This window comes from Oncorhynchus tshawytscha, linkage group LG04 (assembly GCF_018296145.1).
Source record: "Oncorhynchus tshawytscha isolate Ot180627B linkage group LG04, Otsh_v2.0, whole genome shotgun sequence".
In the NCBI taxonomy this organism is placed as follows: domain Eukaryota; kingdom Metazoa; phylum Chordata; class Actinopteri; order Salmoniformes; family Salmonidae; genus Oncorhynchus; species Oncorhynchus tshawytscha.
In genome coordinates, this window is record NC_056432.1 from 60,651,930 (window position 1) to 60,670,956 (window position 19,027).

General features: G+C 43.5%; 1 protein-coding gene across 4 annotated transcripts; it reads left to right on the top strand.

Moving 5' to 3' along the window:
* Positions 1-1,632: 1,632 nt before the first annotated feature.
* On the top strand, positions 1,633-18,805 carry LOC112235731 (secretory carrier-associated membrane protein 5-like). Of its 4 annotated transcripts, none has more exons than XM_024404239.2 (7): positions 1,633-1,821; positions 11,399-11,454; positions 11,649-11,771; positions 13,331-13,487; positions 13,770-13,871; positions 14,872-14,989; positions 15,185-18,805. In XM_024404239.2, exons 2-7 carry the CDS (start codon positions 11,448-11,450, stop codon positions 15,374-15,376), a joined length of 699 nt encoding a protein of 232 aa, XP_024260007.1. In that variant the 5' UTR covers positions 1,633-1,821; positions 11,399-11,447; the 3' UTR covers positions 15,377-18,805. The 4 variants fall into 4 exon arrangements, with proteins under 4 accessions (XP_024260007.1, XP_024260004.1, XP_024260003.1 ...); XM_024404236.2 differs by having other exon boundaries at positions 1,634-1,821; positions 11,646-11,771; XM_024404235.2 differs by lacking the exon at positions 1,633-1,821 and adding an exon at positions 10,597-10,822 and having other exon boundaries at positions 11,646-11,771.
* Positions 18,806-19,027: the final 222 nt, after the last annotated feature.

Sequence of the window (19,027 nt, forward strand, 5' to 3'; positions counted from 1 at the left end):
ATCGCCAGCAGCAATAGCGACATCATTGATATATACAGAGAAAAGAGTCGGCCCGAGAATTGAACCCTGTGGTACCCCTATAGAGACTGCCAGAGGTCCGGACAACATGCCCTCCGATTTGACACACTGAACTCTGTCTGCAATTGAACAGGAAGGTGGCGTAGCAGTTCTTCGTGGGCACATTTTGTCATTAAACTTTGTTATCGAAGTCTGACATTCTATGGATTTATGGTGCTTTCAAGACAACTGGGCACTCTGAAAAAACAAGGTTGAATTATCATGACGTCAGTGATCTTCAGGTCGTAGGTCTAGAAAGAGGACAGAGTTCCCGACTTACAATTCCAAGTTGGATGACTGTTCAACACTTATTTTCCCAGTCGGAACTCGTTTGTTCTCGAGTACCCAGTTGTCTTGAATTCACTGAAGTCAAATTTCCTAGTTCTGAGTTAACAGTTGTTTTGAGCGCGGCAGAAATCATGCAGCATGGCCAATGTTGAATGTTTATTATTTTACATGTGGAAAAGAGACCCTTAAACCCAGAATTGGGACTACACACCCACTCCACTGAATTACAGGCTAGTGATTGCTCTGCAATGCTTGCAGTTAGCGACTGATTCCTTTCAAACCAGTCATTGTTGAATTTGCCATTTCCAACTTGTTGTGTAATGTTTATGTCCAATGGCCAATGAGAACTTATACATTTTATCTATAATTTCTCTTCATATGACAAAGATTAAAAAGGATTTTCATTAGATTGTCAACTTGATTAATGATGATGACTGCTAGCCTAGATTTGAAAGTATGATGTTGACATGATAAGTCCAATCAAGCTACTGTAGATGTAACGTGATTTGACATTATATTTATCTATGGCCAATGACATTGAGCTTTCTTGGATGGGCACTTCTAATGTAACTCTATGGCAGCACCCAAGGAGCTTGACTTTTCAGGCTCTACCCTTAGATTTGGCAGTAACGTAGTGTCCCCATGAGTGACAGAACACTGAGCCAATCACGGCGCAACTAGAGAACATTATCAACCCCTACGCTCCATATTTTCCGCTGACTGCCCCACCACCACAGAAAGCACTGAGCTAGGCTGCCCCACCTGCCCTGAATTACGTGTTGCCACTGGTGGTGTCCAAGGTTGGGTGCACCTACCATGTGTTCAAAATGCACACATGGCACTCATACAGCCTACAGCAAAACAAGATTTCTCCCAGATAACTATTCATATCACACATCATTATGATAGTCAACGTAATACATGCTCCCTTGTTGCTCCATGGTTTAGCCAGTACCCTTAAATCAGTTGAAAAGACAGATCATTTTTATCTCAATTCTCAGGGCATACAGCCTCACCCTCACCAGAGAGGGAGAGAAGAGAGGGAGGTAGAGAAAGGGTAGAGATGAGGACCAGGGATTGAACATGTGCTCCTTCGCTAGTGAAGGGGCTCTGACTGCATACCAATCACCCATCTAGTCGCCGCCTGGCCTGCCCTGGCCTGCCCTGGCCTGCCCTGCACCATGTGTTAAGGGACCCGCCATTGGTTTTCACATGATAACACATAGCAGGAGCCAGCTGGACCCCAGCCGTCTGAGAGAGAGAGGAGACAATAACATGCTGTGGCATACCCAGCAGCCCCATGTGCCGTTTCCGCTCTGCAGCCAGGGGAATAGTATGCCTACAGGAGGAGATTGGTTGGAGTTGGAGAAATGTGGCTGAGGGATTAATGCCTGCACAGACACTTTGCATTGCAGCCCCTTGTTTCCAGGGATCTGACGGGTCGATCTGAGTCCATCCTGTTATTGTGGTGAATAGGTAAGAAGAACTCCCATCTCCTGTTCAATGCCTCGGCAATGTACAATGCACTCTGTCTATGCCTGGTGTTGAAATGCGTCCCGTGTGATTGGATTATGGCCACGTTCAGAGAGATTGGTGTTTTGGGCCAGGTAAGATGAATTTCAATACCATGTGCAGACACAAATCCTGTGACTGTGTTGTTATTTGGATAATTTGTTATTGGATTAGAAAAGTTCATTTTGAGTGTAATACCAGATGTGGTTGGGACTTGGGTGCTTGTGGTCTGACAACGCTTTCTCTCCTTTCACCAGCCGTCATAAAATACTGAGTGCATTGGTTACTTCAACACAGGAACATCTGTCCGTAAGAGGTAGTACAGTATATAGTATGACCCCTGCAATTAAAACTCTCCACCAACATGCAAAGTTTAGTAGGCTGCATTCTGAAAGTGATTACTTACCCAAGAGAAATATGTTCCTACTTCAACCAAAACATGAATGAATGAAGCCTTTATAAACCCTTTATAAGCTGGTTTGCATATGACTTTAGAAATGGCTTTTAAAGTTGCTTGTTAGAAGTGTGATCTCAAACGGTCCTGAGAAAGAAAAAGAGACAGAGCGGACAACTTCTATGTGTGTGACATGTGACATGTGACATGGCAGGAGCAGAGGCTGCAATGTTGCAGTTTTAAAGCAAGTTTGCTGCAATTCTACACGGTCTGCCATGTGGCGGGGAGATGATTTTGCAATTTTATAAAAGGTTTCATGAATTTCTATTCATTTCACAATGGGGCGTAGAAGCAAAATGAGCCGTTTTACAGCTAATTTACTGCAATTCTACATATTTTGCTATAGGGTGAAGAGAAATGTTTGCTGTTTTTAATATGATATCTGAGTGAGAGTGACTAAAGATCAATGGGGGCCCCCAGGTCGGTAATTCGACCATAATTACTACAAGTTTGGCTAGACTAATTTACCAATCTAAAAAATGTTAACTGACACTGGTGACTGTCAGTGACTGACATAAAAAGTGAAATTCTGCTGATGCACAAATTTGTTTTGAAATGGCTCCTTATGCATTCTACTAATCCAGTAAGTTGAGACCACGACCAAGTTCATCAATTATTTTTGTAAATGATTATTTGTAAATTATTGTTCATCCGCAGGGCCTACAAAAGGGGGGGGGGGGCGCAGGCCGCCAGTTGCCCATCCCTGCACTACATGAATGTTAGCTTGCCCAAGGTAGAAAGGGGGGGCGCAGGCCGCAAGTTGCCCATCCCTGCACTACATGAATGTTAGCTTGCCCATGGTAGAAAGGGGAGGTGCAGGCCGCCAGTTGCCCATCCCTGCACTACATGAATGTTAGCTTGCCCATGGTAGAAACAAAGTCGCAGTGCTCCAGACATGCATGTTTACAAAGTGATGAGACGTGATTTGTCCTACTAGTGCCACAGAGGTAGTTAACAACAGAAGAGACGTGGTCCTGAGCAACTCTACTCTGATCTCTGATCACTCTATTCTCCCAAAACCACAAACCGACAGAACCTGCCAGAACAACAACAAATGTACCCCATCTGTGATTTGTTAACACTATAGAAACAAGCCCTGTAATAAACCATGTTCAGATGGCACACATTTTGAGATCTGTGGCGCTGTGATTCTACACTGGTCTCTCTCATTACCACATCAAAGGTTATTTTTGTCAAAGGATAATACAATACAGATATAGGATCTTAATTTGAGCCAGTTTGCTACAGCAAGAAAATAATCCTGTAACAACAGGAAATTTGAATTATTATGTGGATTATAATCAATGGACATTTTGTAGGGGTTGATAGATTTTTTGTAAGGTAAAATCAAGTCTGAAATTTCAAAGTGGAAATTACGAACTTCGGACGCCTTTTTTAAACTAAAATACACTACAGGTTTAAATTGCTGGAAAGTCAACAGGGTGATCAAATTAAGATCCTACATCTGCTCCAGGAACTATGAGCTGCTATTTTAACTCTGGGCCTCCTTTCTCTTCACAACAAAAACAAGTCAGAGAGAGCGAGCCAAGAGAGCTAAAGATAGGGCAAGCTTATTGCAGACAAATTATTTACACACTTTGAGGTTCCACTTAATGAGGCCAATTAGGATAGTAAAGTTGTCAGGCTTCAGTGAACAGGGAAAAGTAGTTTTTATTTTGGCAATGAACCCAACCTTTGTGTTTTTCCTGTATGTGAACAAATCAGATTTTTCCTTCTTCTCCTAGGGCCTTTTAAAATTAGTGGTTGTGTGTGGGACTTTACATCTTGGACAATGGATGGCAGTAGTAGACAGGATTACTATGCTCAGAGGAGAGGCTGAGGCAGAGCGATTGTAAAACCAAATAGGCCCAAACCCTGCCCTGTCTCGCTGTATACTTTTAATGGTTGCCAAAAAGGCCATGCTAATTAGTTGAGATAAGCATCCATTTTCTTCTCTTGCCTCCCCTCCCAGCCACCTGTACGGTCCCATATCTCTCCTGGCCTCTATCTGTGGTTCCTGCCCTGGCCTTTGTGCTCTGTAGAGGTCACAGTGTTCTTGAAGTGCCGAGGTGTTTGTATTTTGGTTGTGTTGACTGCAGTAGCCTCCACAGTGGCTGAGTTTCATCCCCCCCAAGGTCAGGTCTATCTGTCTGACAGGCAGCAGCAGGGCTGCTCTACAGTAAGGAGAGGAGAAGGCACAGACAGAGCACTGCCCTCTGGTGGAAAAGCTGAGGGTATGTTAAATCAGACAAACATGCAATGAGTTATGTCAACAAAGAACATGCTACAGGGGACGAGAAAAGACCAAAATACGTATCTTATGTGTTTCTTTTTTCATTTACACGTCAGACGATGCAATTAGTGCGCAATTCAAACAACAAAAGTGGTTTTGGTGAAATTAATAGCTTTTTACTACCTCCTTTTCTTCTCAGAACAGCCATTCAACCAACACTAGTGTAATAATTTGGGGAGCAAACTGTGCATTATGGAGAAGTTCATGGTCCATGTTTGCATATGTAAAGTAGGTGAGTGTGTGTGATTGGCCGGCTTGGTGTTATCCCACCCCGTTCCGCTGGAGGGGTGCCGAGTGCATGCTTGGCGAGGAGGAAGGGGTCTCCATAGAAACCAAGACTAAGGGTGACTGGGCAAATGGTTTGCTTTAGTAGTACAATACCACTGGGGTCTCACTGGCAGCATGCCCAACCCTGGAGCACTGAGGGGGGAACGGGGTGGGAGGAGGACATTCATATTCAGAGTTTAACAAGGCAAACATGTACTTACCTCACACACACACACACACACACACACACACACAACTATTCAATGAGGTACCAGGGTGTGTGTGTTTGTTCATGATGTAATGCCTCCCTCTTTTCATTATTCTGAGCACATCCTGGGTTATGATCTCATGGGCAAATGCACAAAAGCCCAGCCTTCTGCCCACTCCTACCAATCTGCCTACAGAGGGAGAGGTGAGGGGTGAAGAGAGGGAGGGAGGGAGGAGAGAAAACATTAACTCTGTCCTCTATCTTCTTTTCTGGGCCGTGGAACATACAGTCGGCACAGCCCCAATGAGGCTCATTGCGCCTCATCAATGCAGTGTTGGCCAAGCTGATGAGGCAAGCTGACTTTCCCATCCTAATCTCCTCTGTTGAGAGGGGCAAAGAGAGGGGAAGCCAGGGAGGAGGAGTGGAGGGGAAGCAGGGTGGGCAGAATCCCTCTGAACACAACCTATAACCAATATTCTGTGAAGGAAGCGGTTTGTATCCTAATTAGCTTAAAAGTAGATTTAAAATCTCAGTAAAAGGCTGTGTGGCTCGGTCCTGCTCTGGGAGAGAAAGCTCGGTCCTGCTCTGAGAAGGAAAGCTCGGTCCTGCTCTGGGAAGGAAAGCTCGGTCCTGCTCTGGGAAAGAAACCTTGGTCCTGCACTGCTAACATGTCGTTGTCTCAAGTGTCCCATCAATGGGGGCCTTGTTAGCTGTGGGAGAGAGAGCCCTCACCACAAGCCAACTCTTATCTGTGTTTTGGCATTCTATTGAAGGTGCATGTTATTAGAGATGGTTTTAATAAGCACTGTCGAGACTGGACCTGCCGCTGGTGAATATTCATGGAGTACAGAGAGAGGGTCAGATAGGAACAGGAGTAAGGATGGAGGAGAGGGGGAGTGGAGGGAAGGAGGGAAGGAGGGGGAGAGAAAAGTTGAAGAGTTGCAGGAGTCTTAAGAAGGGAAGCAGGGAGCTCAGAACATTTCAAAGACATTTACATTTCCATCTGTGAGTCTCTGATGGAGATTATGTGTAGCATGGAGTATGTTCATGCTACATGTACGTAAAGAGAATGGAGCTGATATCTGTACATTCTCTGCTGTCAGGGAGGCAAGAAGGATCTCTCCCAGAGATGTGCTGACCCCTAGTCGGCCCCTGTTACATCTGAAAAGCTTCAGAGACATTCCAACATAGAGATCTTATAAACTGGAAACAGACATTTCCTCTGGCTGGGAAGATTTGGGGGAATGATTCAAACGACATCACCCATACACTCTTATAAAAAAGAGCTCCAAAAGGGTTATTTGGCTGTCCCCATAGAAGAACCCCTTTGGGGTTTCATGTAGAACCCTCTGTGGAAAGGGTTCCCCTATGGGGACAGCTGAAGAACCCTTTTAGGTTTAGATAGCACCCTTTTTTCTATGAGTGTAGTAGCTCATCTCAATTGTGATGAAATTTCCAAATACTATGTGGCGTTTCTAAATATGGCCTGTTTATCCTCAACGCTCCACAGCATATCCATCCACTGCGTTAGTTGGTGATGGACAGATGCTGTCAGAGTGAAAAGAATGCTTCAGAAAAAGATGATCATTTATAGAGGGAATAAATAACCCTGTTTCATGAAGGCGGACTATTCCAGAGAGGAGAGAAATGTATTGATCATTTAGTCGTCTACTGCAGATCAATAGGAGGCTGAGGGGCCAGGGTTTTTGGGGGGAGGTTTGTGATGCCCAGCGGTGCCTCTCTCTCTCGCAGGCCACTCTCCCCCATCTCACCCCTGTCTCTAGTGAGGACAAGTGGACAGATGCCTACCTGTAGCCCTGTGGACAGGCATACAGGGGCCTTTGAATACTAATTGGCTCTTGTTTATTCATTTTCCAGAGCTCTCTCTCTCTCTCTCTCTCTCTGATACTTTAAGTTTGTCACAGGCTAAATTGTATAGTATGTGATGTGTGTCATGCGTTTTGAGGAGTGGAGACTAGACAATGACTGTAATGTGTCTCCTTGGGCAAGCAGATGCCAGCCGTGCTATTTTTAAGGATTTCATCACTGAGAATTATTGCCATTACTTCTCAATGTGACACATCAGGAAGATGATAGTCCTTGTGGTTTTATAATATGAGTATTTTCAGCTTTTTTTGTTGTTTCCAGATGTATCAACTGCCCTCAAAACACTTCACTGTTTCATTGGAGAGGGGAGGTGTGCTGCCAAACGGCCTTCTTGTGGAGAAAACAGTGTGCAGGACAATCTTTCCTCTCCCTGAAGCTGTATGTGTGTGTGTGTGTGTGTGTGTGTGTGTGTGTGTGTGTGTGTGTGTGTGTGTGTGTGTGTGTGTGTGTTGTATGTGTGCGTTGTATGTGTGTGTGTGTGTGTGTGTGTGTGTGTGTATGTGTGCGTTGTATGTGTGTGTGTGTGTGAGAGAGAGAGAGAGGGAGAGAGAGAGAAAGAGAGAGAGAGACAGAGAGACACAGAGAGAGAGAGAGAGAGAGAGAGAGAGAGAGAGAGAGAGAAAGACAGAGAGACACAGAGAGAGAGAGAAAGATTCAGAGATTGACAGAAAGAGAGAGGGGGGAGAGAGAGAGGGAGAGAGAGATTGAGAGATTGAGAGAGAAAGAGAGAGAGAGGGAGAGAGAGTGTGTGAGTGTGTGTGCGTGAGTGTGTGTGCGTGTTTGTAGATAGGCTGGTCTGTGGCATCTTACATTACTGTATTGGCCTCCAAGCCAGAGGCTGGGGGTTTACATGACTGGCAGCCTGAGAGCAGCCAAGCATGCTCTACACATACCAAGTGCCTTCTCAAGGGTTATGTGGGTGCTGTGTGTAATTGTGTGTGTTTTGAGCATGTGGAGTGTTTTTGAACTCACATGTACTGGGTGCATGTCAGTGCAGGCTGCTGAAGGGAGGACGGCTCATAATAATGGCTGGAATGGAGTAAATAGATAGGCTGGTCTGTGGCATCTTACATTACTGTATTGGTCTCCAAGCCAGAGGCTGGGGGTTTATATGACTGGCAGCCTGAGAGCAGCCATGCATGCTCTACACATACCAAGTGCCTTCTCAAGGGTTATGTGGGTGTGTGTGTGTGTGTGTGTGTGTGTGTGTGTGTGTGTGTGTGTGTGTGTGTGTGTGTGTGTGTGTGTGTGTGTGTGTGTAGATAGAGACCACATTCTGAACAACAAGTAGAAACCACAGCTCTGAAAAAAAGGTGACTTAAACAAACAGAGACATAGGCACAGCAACTTTACATAGGTTAACCAAGAAAAGCCAAAAGCCATTTTTTTGAAGCACTCCATCTAAAATAACACAGGAAAATGAACAAACCCAGAGTCACCCAAGTAGCTTCAGCAGCAGCAGTAGCAGTAGCATACTGCCCGACACTCTTTCAGTTTGAGGAAAAGTGGATCACAGTGCCCCCTAAAGGTTGCTGAACAGAAGTGCTACTGCAGGATTCCTGTGTTCTCCTTCTTTGTTGTGATGACTCCCACACCCTTCCTCTCAGCATGGGGCTCTTGGCATCCTTCAGCCTGTTGGTTTCAAAGCAAGGCCCATGCCTGCCAACACAAGAATCAGGTTACTACAGGGCTTTAGTTATGCAGAATAAAAGCCAAGTAGTGGAAATGAAATTACAATTTAACAACGTATCATGCAGTGCACTGTAAGGTTAAGCTCCTTAGCCTGTTGATACAGGAATCGCCAGATGTCCATACATGCTGCTGTACGAGCAATTTCAAATAATGGCCATGCAATTTTCACCTGGATTAATGTTAGAATGGACTCAGGATTTAACCTACAGGAAAGCACAGTAAACTTACAATGCAAACAAGGTACCCTCTCTAGATGCTCTGTAGGGACTTGACTCTCTCTCATGCTGTGTCTGGGACAGGCAGAGCCCAGTCAGCCCAGGGATCTAGATATAGCTGTACTTAAAAAAAAAACATTGTATCACTAACATCCCGGTCAGCCATACGTCAGGTCTAACCTTAGCTTATGTCACCAGCTCTGATGAACACAGACTCATTGTCCCTGTCTCACCGGCTGACCTTCAGCCCCCACCACCCAGCCAGCCACCATAATGAAATAGACAGGGCCATATGAATTTGGGAGCCTCTGGTGGAAATAAATCACAGGCTGGCCTTACAGAGAGGAGCTAAATGACTGACTGCCTCTGTCCTTACGTGAACTGAACTTCAGCGGCTAGGCTAGGCTATACTGTCTTGTCTGTTTGATATTTCAATGTCATTCTTCTTTTTTTTTATCTCTGTGAAAATGTAAGTGGCTGGAAGAATCCTGATAAGGTTTTAAAAGAGAGACGTGGTGGGCAAACATGAGGGGTTTATCTCGGCGATGGAAAAGATTAGAAGCAAATATAGTGACTCATACACTATAAATATTATTATATGTCGATGAATATTTAAAAAATTACACATTTTATGGTAGATTTCTTCAACTGTGTCCTTAGACTTGATTTGATTTTTAGTAAGGATCTCTTTTAGCCCAAGGGCTAGTGTTCCAAGAGTCCAAGACTCAAGTACATATTCATCACATGCAAATATGTGCATATTTTAACTTTGTGAAAGATATTGTAATATATGTATGAATTATTAATGTTGTGGATATGAGTAATTGAACATAGGGACAATTGGATCTGCAGCTGAAAAGGGCTGGAGAGGCTCTATGGTCAATGCATCCAATTTGTCATGCTAAGCTATTTGAGGACAATGAAGGAAGGGCTATACCAGACAGTGCATTTTGGGTATGCCAGTCATTATTGTTGGAATAGATGTGTAGAATGTTTAACTAGTGTTGAACATAAAGGTTGAGGTTTACTGTAAACAAGAGAAGCACAGTGAAGAGATCCGCATGCTAAATTCATCCATAAAGCATTAAAACATACATGTCATATTACTCTGTAAGATGAGGAACATTCATAGGATGAGTATGTCAAGGGGATAGATAGATGAGACTGTAACTCCAATCAGTAAAGCGGTGCTGAACTGAACCCCCTAGCTGGCAAACCAGAAACAAACCAATATCAACACTGCCATCTGCTGGCCAACATCCCCTCCTGTTTTGTACATTATTGATATAAGACATTAATAAACAGTAAACAATGTTAGTCCTGCCCATAAACCCCATGACACCTATCAAACAGTATAAATGAGACCTCTGACAGACCGCAAATGCTGACCATAATTTCTGCATATGAATATCAAACATTAAGTGAAAGATTTTATGCCAATTATTAACCAAAATATATACTACTAGATAATTATTGAATAATAATCCTGTATTTGATTAATTTCATAAACTTTCATTTGGTGATCATTATGAGTAAAATGATCGAAGCGCACCAGTAACACCAGAGTAGGTCACAGATTACTTCGCTTTCTCTGTAGACAGCGGGCTATTAACTTCAGAACCGTGGAGAGCAGCCGCCATGGAATGAGGGAGAGTCAGATAGCGATTGGATAATCATATTAAGACGCAGATATCGCGAGTAGAGAGCAGTGTGCCTATTGGTCAGGACTGACGGGACAGCAGATTTACTGACAATGATAGGACAGCTACCGCATCGGAGATACATTACTTCCACGACCTCGTATAAAAAGTGAAATAACAGTGATTTATTCTACTTTATCTCTTCATTATCAAGCTTTGTCATTCCTCACATTCGATGAGGTGGAACTGATAAGCATGCAGCCGAGGGACAGGACATTGTAAATAGCAACAGTGCGCTCAGGACAGGAGGTAAGCAGATTATGTTTCCAATGGAAGTTCGTAATGCCTTTAGGGTCAGTTGATCCCTATCAGGATAGCACTAACTTCAAAGATAGCGGGTTGACTTGAAGCGAGTACCAGTAGTATATCGGTCTATTCAGCGAATTCAAATCAAAACAGCATGAATGTTAGGCTATGAAGACTCTGGCTGCCTTATTGAGTCTACTCGCGCACCGGAAGGATCCCAGTTCTTAAACCCTGAAGAGCCACCATTGAGCCGATGACACCAACACGTCTCTGTGTGTGTGTCAGCAAATCTCTTCAGTCGAATGTGACAAGTGACAACGTTGAGATTATAGATCTTCAAAACACTGCATTGGATAAAAGCATAGCTACTGTATGTCACAAGTGGTGTCACACATAAGCTGCACACTGGCATAATTGATCCATCTCTTTCTGTCAGTAGTCTTTGTTCAATTACTATGTTCGGCCTACTAATATAACTTGCAAATACATTTCACCTGTGAGTGAGAAAGCTGATGTTTAGTGTTGTTATTGAGTTTTAGAATGACTGCATTTACAAAGCTACACTTTCTTTATTTGTAGGTTCAAAAGATTGAGGACCGAAACAATCTGAACAACAAAACCAACAGTCATGGCTGGTAAGGATTTGCATGAATTGAAATTGACACACAGTATGCATATGTTTTGGTACATAATCATGGTGTTCTATGAAAGTAATTTACTGTATTGTTTGGATAGTCTCTGATCAACCAATCATACAAACACTGGTATCTAGCCTAACATGACACACCTGCCAATGCCATTAATGTATGATTGCACATTTCTCCAGCAGAGAATAACTTCCCTCCAATACCGGGGTTCATCCCCCTGCAGCCGTGTTTCTACCAGGACTTTGACGAGGAGATCCCTGAACAGCATCGCACCATGTGCAAGAGACTCTACCACCTGTGGATCTGTGAGTGCCCACTGCCCACTACCCACAGCCCACTAGCCACTGCCCACTGCCACTATCCACTACCCACAGCCCACTACCCACAGCCCATACTAGAACAACTCTAGTCAGTCACTCTGTCATAGAGTCCACATATTTAGGGGTTATGATCTCTTATTGCACTATTATACTGCTTTCATACTTTCTGAGCTGAGCCAAGAGAGCCTAGCAAAGCTGCACTGCGCTGGCCTGATTACTCATCAACCGTAGTTGCTGGAACTGTGCTGGAAAGGAACGTGTAAAAGGAAAATAAGTGTGCCAGGACAGTACGGTTCAGGAAGCCACAATGGTGTGAAACAAGTTTCCACTCTGTGCAGAGTTTCTGTGTAGCCCTCTCTCCAGAGTAGCCTACTGTTCAGATTAGATCATTGTGGTGAACACACGGGAGCTGACAGTTAACCTCTCCCATGCTTCATGGGTTGTCTTCATCCACCACAGCTACAAAGAATGACGGAGGGTCTTCTGCTGTAACTAGGTATGTGTAGGTCGTCAGTGGTCGGTGCCGTTTAAAATGAGGGAAGACCATTTTTTTTAAATGAGCATGAGCATGGGCTAAGTCAATTATTTAGTGACGTGACTCTATTTGTATATAATTTTACATAAAAAGGATAACTTTTCCACTGTTTCACTATTTACATTTTTCTGAAATTCACTGAGGAGGATAGTCCCCCGCTTCCTCCTCTGACGAGCCTTCACACTAGTGTGTCTCTGATCCAGGCCGGTGGGAGATTATGCATACGCTGCCCCTTCTCATCTATTGACTTATATTTTATTCTCTCTGCAGATCCCCCCCCCTCCATTAAGTGATTAACATTTACACAGGTATTCTGAACCACTTATACACCAATAACAGTGTTGATGGAATAATCTGTTATATCCTTTCTGTCATTCCTTTTGTATGTTGTGCTTGATCTGCATGTTTGATGTTTCTATGAGTTTATGTTTCCGTGATTTCAGTCATTCTAAAATGTATTTGAATCCATTTAACTAATCTCTTTGAATAGTCACCCTTGTTACATTAGATGTATTGGTCAAGAATAGACAGAATTGTACAGAAAACTCAAAAGTAACCAATTAAAATACTTCTAGCCTTCACTTCATTTCTTTGCCTGAGATGAAAAAAGACTAATCACTTAATGGGTCTATTATTATAGCTCTGGTTGGGTTTGTAGTTCGGATGAAGGGATATCCCTTCCCTTTGTGAACCAGTAATTGAAGCTGATTGGCTGCCTGTGGCAGTTCTGTGGAGCAGGCTGGAACTGAACCCCTAGCTCACGCAGTGCTTTAATTACAACCAATTCGATCTTACGAGAAGTAGGTTTGCTAGATTACTGAGACTTAGAGCAAAACAGAGAAGGGGAAAAAAATATGGACACCTGCAGAAAGGGCACTCAAGGAATCGGAGTGGACAGAAAGTGCACATTTATCTGAGAGCTGGTTCCCTGACTGGTGTTATTATGATACTTTTGCTTTGTTCTACTGGTGTGTATAACAGTGTGTTCTCCTGGTGATGTGTTTTACAGTGCATGCAATCACCCTGGCTGTGAATCTGGTGGGCTGCTTTGTGTGGATGCTGGGTGGAGGGGGCGTGACAAATTTTGGCATGGCCATCATATGGTTGATTCTCTTCACCCCCTGCTCCTATGTGTGTTGGTTCAGGCCCATCTACAAGGCCTTCAAGTAAGTGGATGTCAGACACACCCATAAGGTATCCAACTACCACTAGATCGTTTTAATATATAACTAGGGCCCATAGTTTTTCTTGATCAGGCTATGTGGTCAGGAACCCCCCCCGTCTTACTATGACACCATTATGCTTGATTATAGTGATATACCGTCAGTCAAGGGATATCAGTTACCGCCAAGAGAAATCTTGAAAAGGGATTTACTTATTAACAAGTACCGCACTGTATAATGTGTTGTGTGTCCGTGTACTTACAATTCCTTTTGTTGTTCTCCTAGGACTGACAGCTCGTTCAACTTCATGGCATTCTTCTTTGTGTTCATGGCCCAGGTGGGCATCAGTATTATCCAGTGCATAGGGATCCCAGGCTGGGGAAACTGGTAAACTGGTTACACATTCAAATCACTTTTAATAATAAGCCCATTATAAATGATTATACACATGTATAAATGCTACAAAAATGTTCCATAAAGTATTATAAATGAAAGTTATTGTGTTACCGACAAACTCTGTTTAGCCAAAACAAGTATGTCTTTAAAACAACAGCAGTATAACCTCCTACATTACCACATCCTGTCATATCATTTACAATGCAATAGATGACAGTCAGGAAATAGCCTCACTGAGGACATTTATGACTCCATTCTGTCATTCTGAGTTTAAGGGCTAAATGTCACCTGGCTTCACTTTGATTAGCAGATATAATTGTAATGGCAGCTTCCATAAAGTGTATAAATGTCAACATTCAGAAATGGATGGTTTTATATGTGGGGGACACAACTTTTTTTACGGCTGAGCCAAGATATTAGCCTACTACATAAAGTGATCATGCTCTTTCCACGACATTGACTGATCAGGTGAATACAGGTGCAAGCTATGATCCGTTGTTGATGTCACTTGTTCAGTCCACTTCAATCAGTGTAGATGAAGGTGAGGAGAAGGATTTTTAAAGAAGGATTTGAAAGTCTTGAGACAGTTGAGACATGGATTGTGTGCCATTAAGAGGGTGAATGGGCAAGACAAAATATTTAAGTGCCTTTGAACGGGGTACGGTAGTAGGTGCCAAGCGCACCGGTTTGTGTCAAGAACTGCAACGCTGCTGGGTTTTTCCCGCTCATCAGTTTCCCTTGTGCATCAAGAATTGTCCACCACTCAAAGGACATCCAGCCAACTTGACACAATTGCGGGAAGCATCAACATGGGCCAGCATCCCTGTGGAACACTTTCAACACCTTGTAGAGTCCATGTCCCGACGAACTGAGGCTGTTATGAGGGCAAAAGGGGGGTGTAACTCAACATTAGGAAGGTGTTCCTAATGTTTGGTATACTCAGTACACAGGGGCAAATGGTAAGTGTTTTCTTCTTCTCTGTATCTCTCAGCGGCTGGCTGGCCACCATCTCTTTCTTCAGCTACAACCTTTGGATCGCCTTGCTGATGCTCATCCCCACCCTCTTTTTCACTGCCACGGCAACGCTGTCCTTCATCGCCCTCACCAAGGCAAGTCTGTACCATCTGTGTTACATCACAACCATGGGACACGTAGAGCATGAAGATGTGCTGATCTTTATGTCAGTCACTCATGCCCATTGTGCCGGCTGGTGCATAGGGCAGCAACAAAGGTCTCCATTGCTCTCTGTCATCTTTATGTGCAGCCTGACATTTTCCTGTCGTCCCACTGCTCCCTCTCTCCAGGTCCATAACTTCTACCGTGGCAGCGGGGGAAGCATAGGCAAGGCTCAGGAGGAGTGGACTACAGGGGCCTGGAAGAACCCCCACGTCCAGCAGGCAGCGCAGCAGGCAGCTATGGGAGCCGCCACGGGGGCCATGATGCCGGATCAGCAGTACTCCAGCAACACCCCACAGTACAATGACAACCAGATGTAGGGGATAAAGTGGAGGGAGGGAAGCATGTCAAAGCATGAGCAGGAGTTTGTTATCTGTTTATCCCCCCCCAAAATGTGTCTTCATCACAGCAGCTCTTTCAATAGGCAATGGGTCTTCAACCCTTTCTTTGCCCAGGGTCCCTCTCCCAGGCAAACCGGCAACCCAGCAATCATACCCTAGCCATTATTTTCTTCTCACATGTCTTGACTTAGCATCAAGTGAATGATATGTTTGCAAAAATGTATGTCCAAGTCAAGAAAGTTTACCAGCAGCCAGCGGCACTTGACGCACTGGTAGCCTACAGTATGCCAGATACTTCAGTGTCAGCTGGTAATTGGCTCCAGTGAGTGTAATTGGCTCAATATTTGGAGTTAAGAAATAATGTCGACATCATTAGAAAGAAGACATTCTCCTATTTCTACTGTAATCATTTATTCTGTTGTTGCTAGCGATATAACCCTGCTATAGGGCACTACACTACACTATCACACCATACCAGCTGACTCTGTACACCCATAACGTATAGACATTTCATGTTCCCAGCAACAACACCGAATTACAGGATCTGGTTTCTACTGTGTGATGTCATATTCCTGCTTCTGCTGCTTTGTTTTGACGTGTCACATCAAAGACGTGTCCCTATCTTATGTCACTGTGTTAGCAGGGCCCTGTGGCCACATGCACACAGCACCAACTCTGCTTGTCAGAGCTTATTCTGATCACCCACTATCCTCTCCTCAATGCTCTTCGGGAGGGGGGTGGTGGTTTTTGGTAGCCTCCTCCTGCTCATGACTTGTAAAGTCCTGCTCCTGATACAGTATTTCAATTATACATGTGTTTGTTTTATACACTAAGTTACTGGACTCTAGGTTTTGTCGTGAATAAATGTCATCTTACATGGAGAGCCATGTAAGACTGTGTTTGAGTGCATTACCTTTTTTTTTTATCTACAGAAATTTCAAAGCGTATAAAATATTTTTATCACAGAAAGTAGCACAGAGATATTTTACCAGGGGTGTTTATGTACAGTAGGAGATAGCTTATTTGAGGTATAAATATGTATTTTAAGAATGTATTCTACGTCAAGTGAATGCCAGCTGATTGAACAAAAAGGGCTCTCCTCTAAGCCATCAGGGTGCTTTGTGATTCTCAGGTAAAGCAGAGCTACAAACACTGGACACAAACTGTGAACCTTTCCCCTTTATGTCCATGTGTATGTTTTTGATAGCTTATATAATATGCATTTCAAATGAAACCATAATCCTTTTGCCTCGGGGATATTTGTTTTATTTGATTCATTCTGTAACTTGAAAAATGTATTACTGTGAGCTAAAGAAGGCCAGTATGTACTGTAGTTACATGACATGGAGATGTGTAGAAGTATGCTCTTTTCTCTTATTTATCAATGTTATTTTAACCCTTTAAACTTGATATTAGAGCAGCACTCAACTACTGAGTGTGTGAACATCCTCGAAATGTCAGTATCCCACGTTTTACTGCAGACATCTGCATTTCAATACCGTTGAAAGTAGCAATAACTCCTGTTTTGATAACCTTCGTAGTATGCGCTACCTTTGATTTAACACTGAGGAGGTAGCGAGATTTGGAAGTCCACTTCCTTTGAGTTTGACCCGGGCGTCGGTGTTGATGTCCCTGGGGCTCACTGTGTACGTTGATATCTTTTTATCAGGCTAGCTCAGAGGCTGTTTTGAAGAGACTCAAATGTAGAGCTAACTGTGTGCTCCCAGCTCCCAGGCCTCAGCTGAATGATTACAGGCCAGTCGCATTGTCATTATCCACAGTCATGGAAATGGGACTTTCTTCTTATAGTCTGAGAAGTATACCAAAACATAGAACTATTTTTAGGGGACTACTGTACATTATGTCTTTAGAGCAAGGATTTACAAGCCTGTTCCTGGAGAGCGCTACCGTCCTGTAGGTTTTCGCTTCGGTCCTAATCTAGCGCACCTGATTCTAATAATTAGCTGGTTAATCATCTGAATCAGGTAAATTACAACTGCGGTTGGAAGGGAAACCTACTGTAGGGTATCTACAGGAACAGGGTTGGTAGAGCCCTGCTTTAGATAGACGTGACATCTAATGTAAATTAATCAATCTGAGCTATAAATTAATTGCTAGGATTTCACTTTTGTTTCTCGTTATGTACTTGTTTTGCATTGAATGTCTACATGTCTTAGAGTGTGCTCTTTTTAAAACGTGTTCTTAAATGTCTTGTCTGTGGTTGACAATGTTAGACAGCAATATTGTACTGTATGTCTTGTTGTATGGTTGTTTGACCACAGAGGGGCGCCAATGATTCCTTTTATTTGTATGAGAGAAAGTCCCTGATTTTCAAGCTGCCTGCGCTCAATCGTCTGTCTATTCATACAGGAGACTTTAGGTCTATAGCTTAGTCAGTATTCAGTCAACAGCTCAATGGTTCCTGCTCTTCCCAGGTAGTAGCTACATGTGACCAGGAAGGAAGGGAGAGATAGAGCCTTACATTTAAGTGGGCTCCAGTAAGCCTCAGCCTGGCTCATACTGCCCTCCTGCCACCTCTCTCTCTCACAGGGGCAGATGGCTGAGCAGGCGGTCCCTGTGAACACATTACAGTGTGCTCTATGCTGTAGGGGAAAGAGAGACATTTATGGAGCAATATGGGTGCCACTTTCTCTGGGGTAGTAGGGGTTTGAAAATGACCTACGTGGGCTCGTGTTGAGAGAGAGAGAGAGCAGTGGAAAAACAGTGTTCCCCAGGTGTTCATTAGTTCATGTTCTAGCTAGATCACTAACCTGGCCTAATCTATATATACAATGGCCTCTTAACCCCTCAAGTAGCTGTATTCAACATTATTACAGTATGCACATTACTTTGGAGAAATCCAGCAAACCTATACTTATTTTCTCTCCTACATCTAAAAGGAATCAGCTATGTACTCAGTGTAGGAACTGTGGTGTAAACTATGCAGATAACCCTTGACTGTGGAAGGGATGTGTTTGCAAGTACAGTTGTTTGGGCTTCGGGTTAGCCTGCGACTGATGTGAAGATAGGTAGAGCCCTGTTAGCTTAAACTGTGATATAATCAGCATTCAATTAGCTCCCTCTCTGCAGTAATCAAGCAGAAGCAGTGACCAAAGTGTTCCCCTGGTACACATTCATGTGCAACCACCACAGCTCACACAGTACCAGCAGATGCTGTTGCTTCTCTGTCATGTCCATGTCATTAAATGTGTGGGAGATCATTGAACCAGTGGTCATCTCGGAGAGGCAACTGGACAGTATTCTGAAGCACAGTTAGAAGGGGACTTTTATTCTAAAGTGTAAATGTTTTAGACTTAATTGTTACGTACATTTAAAAAATACAATTTGTCTTGTCATTTTATGTTTTGATTTCCCTTACGGACATTAAAAAAACTCTATTCCATTTTACACCATGAATGTCTATATATTATCTGGTCTTTGTGTGTCTTGGCTGTGTGTTGTTGGGAAGTGGAGCCATGGTATGAATGTTAGTTGGACTGTCTGTTAGTTGGACTGCCTGTTAGTTGGACTGCTAATTAGTTGGACTGTCTATTAGTTGGACTGTAGTTTTGAAAGTAGTGCTCACGATCCAAAACGGGTCCCCGACAATTGTGCGGTATTGTGTACAAC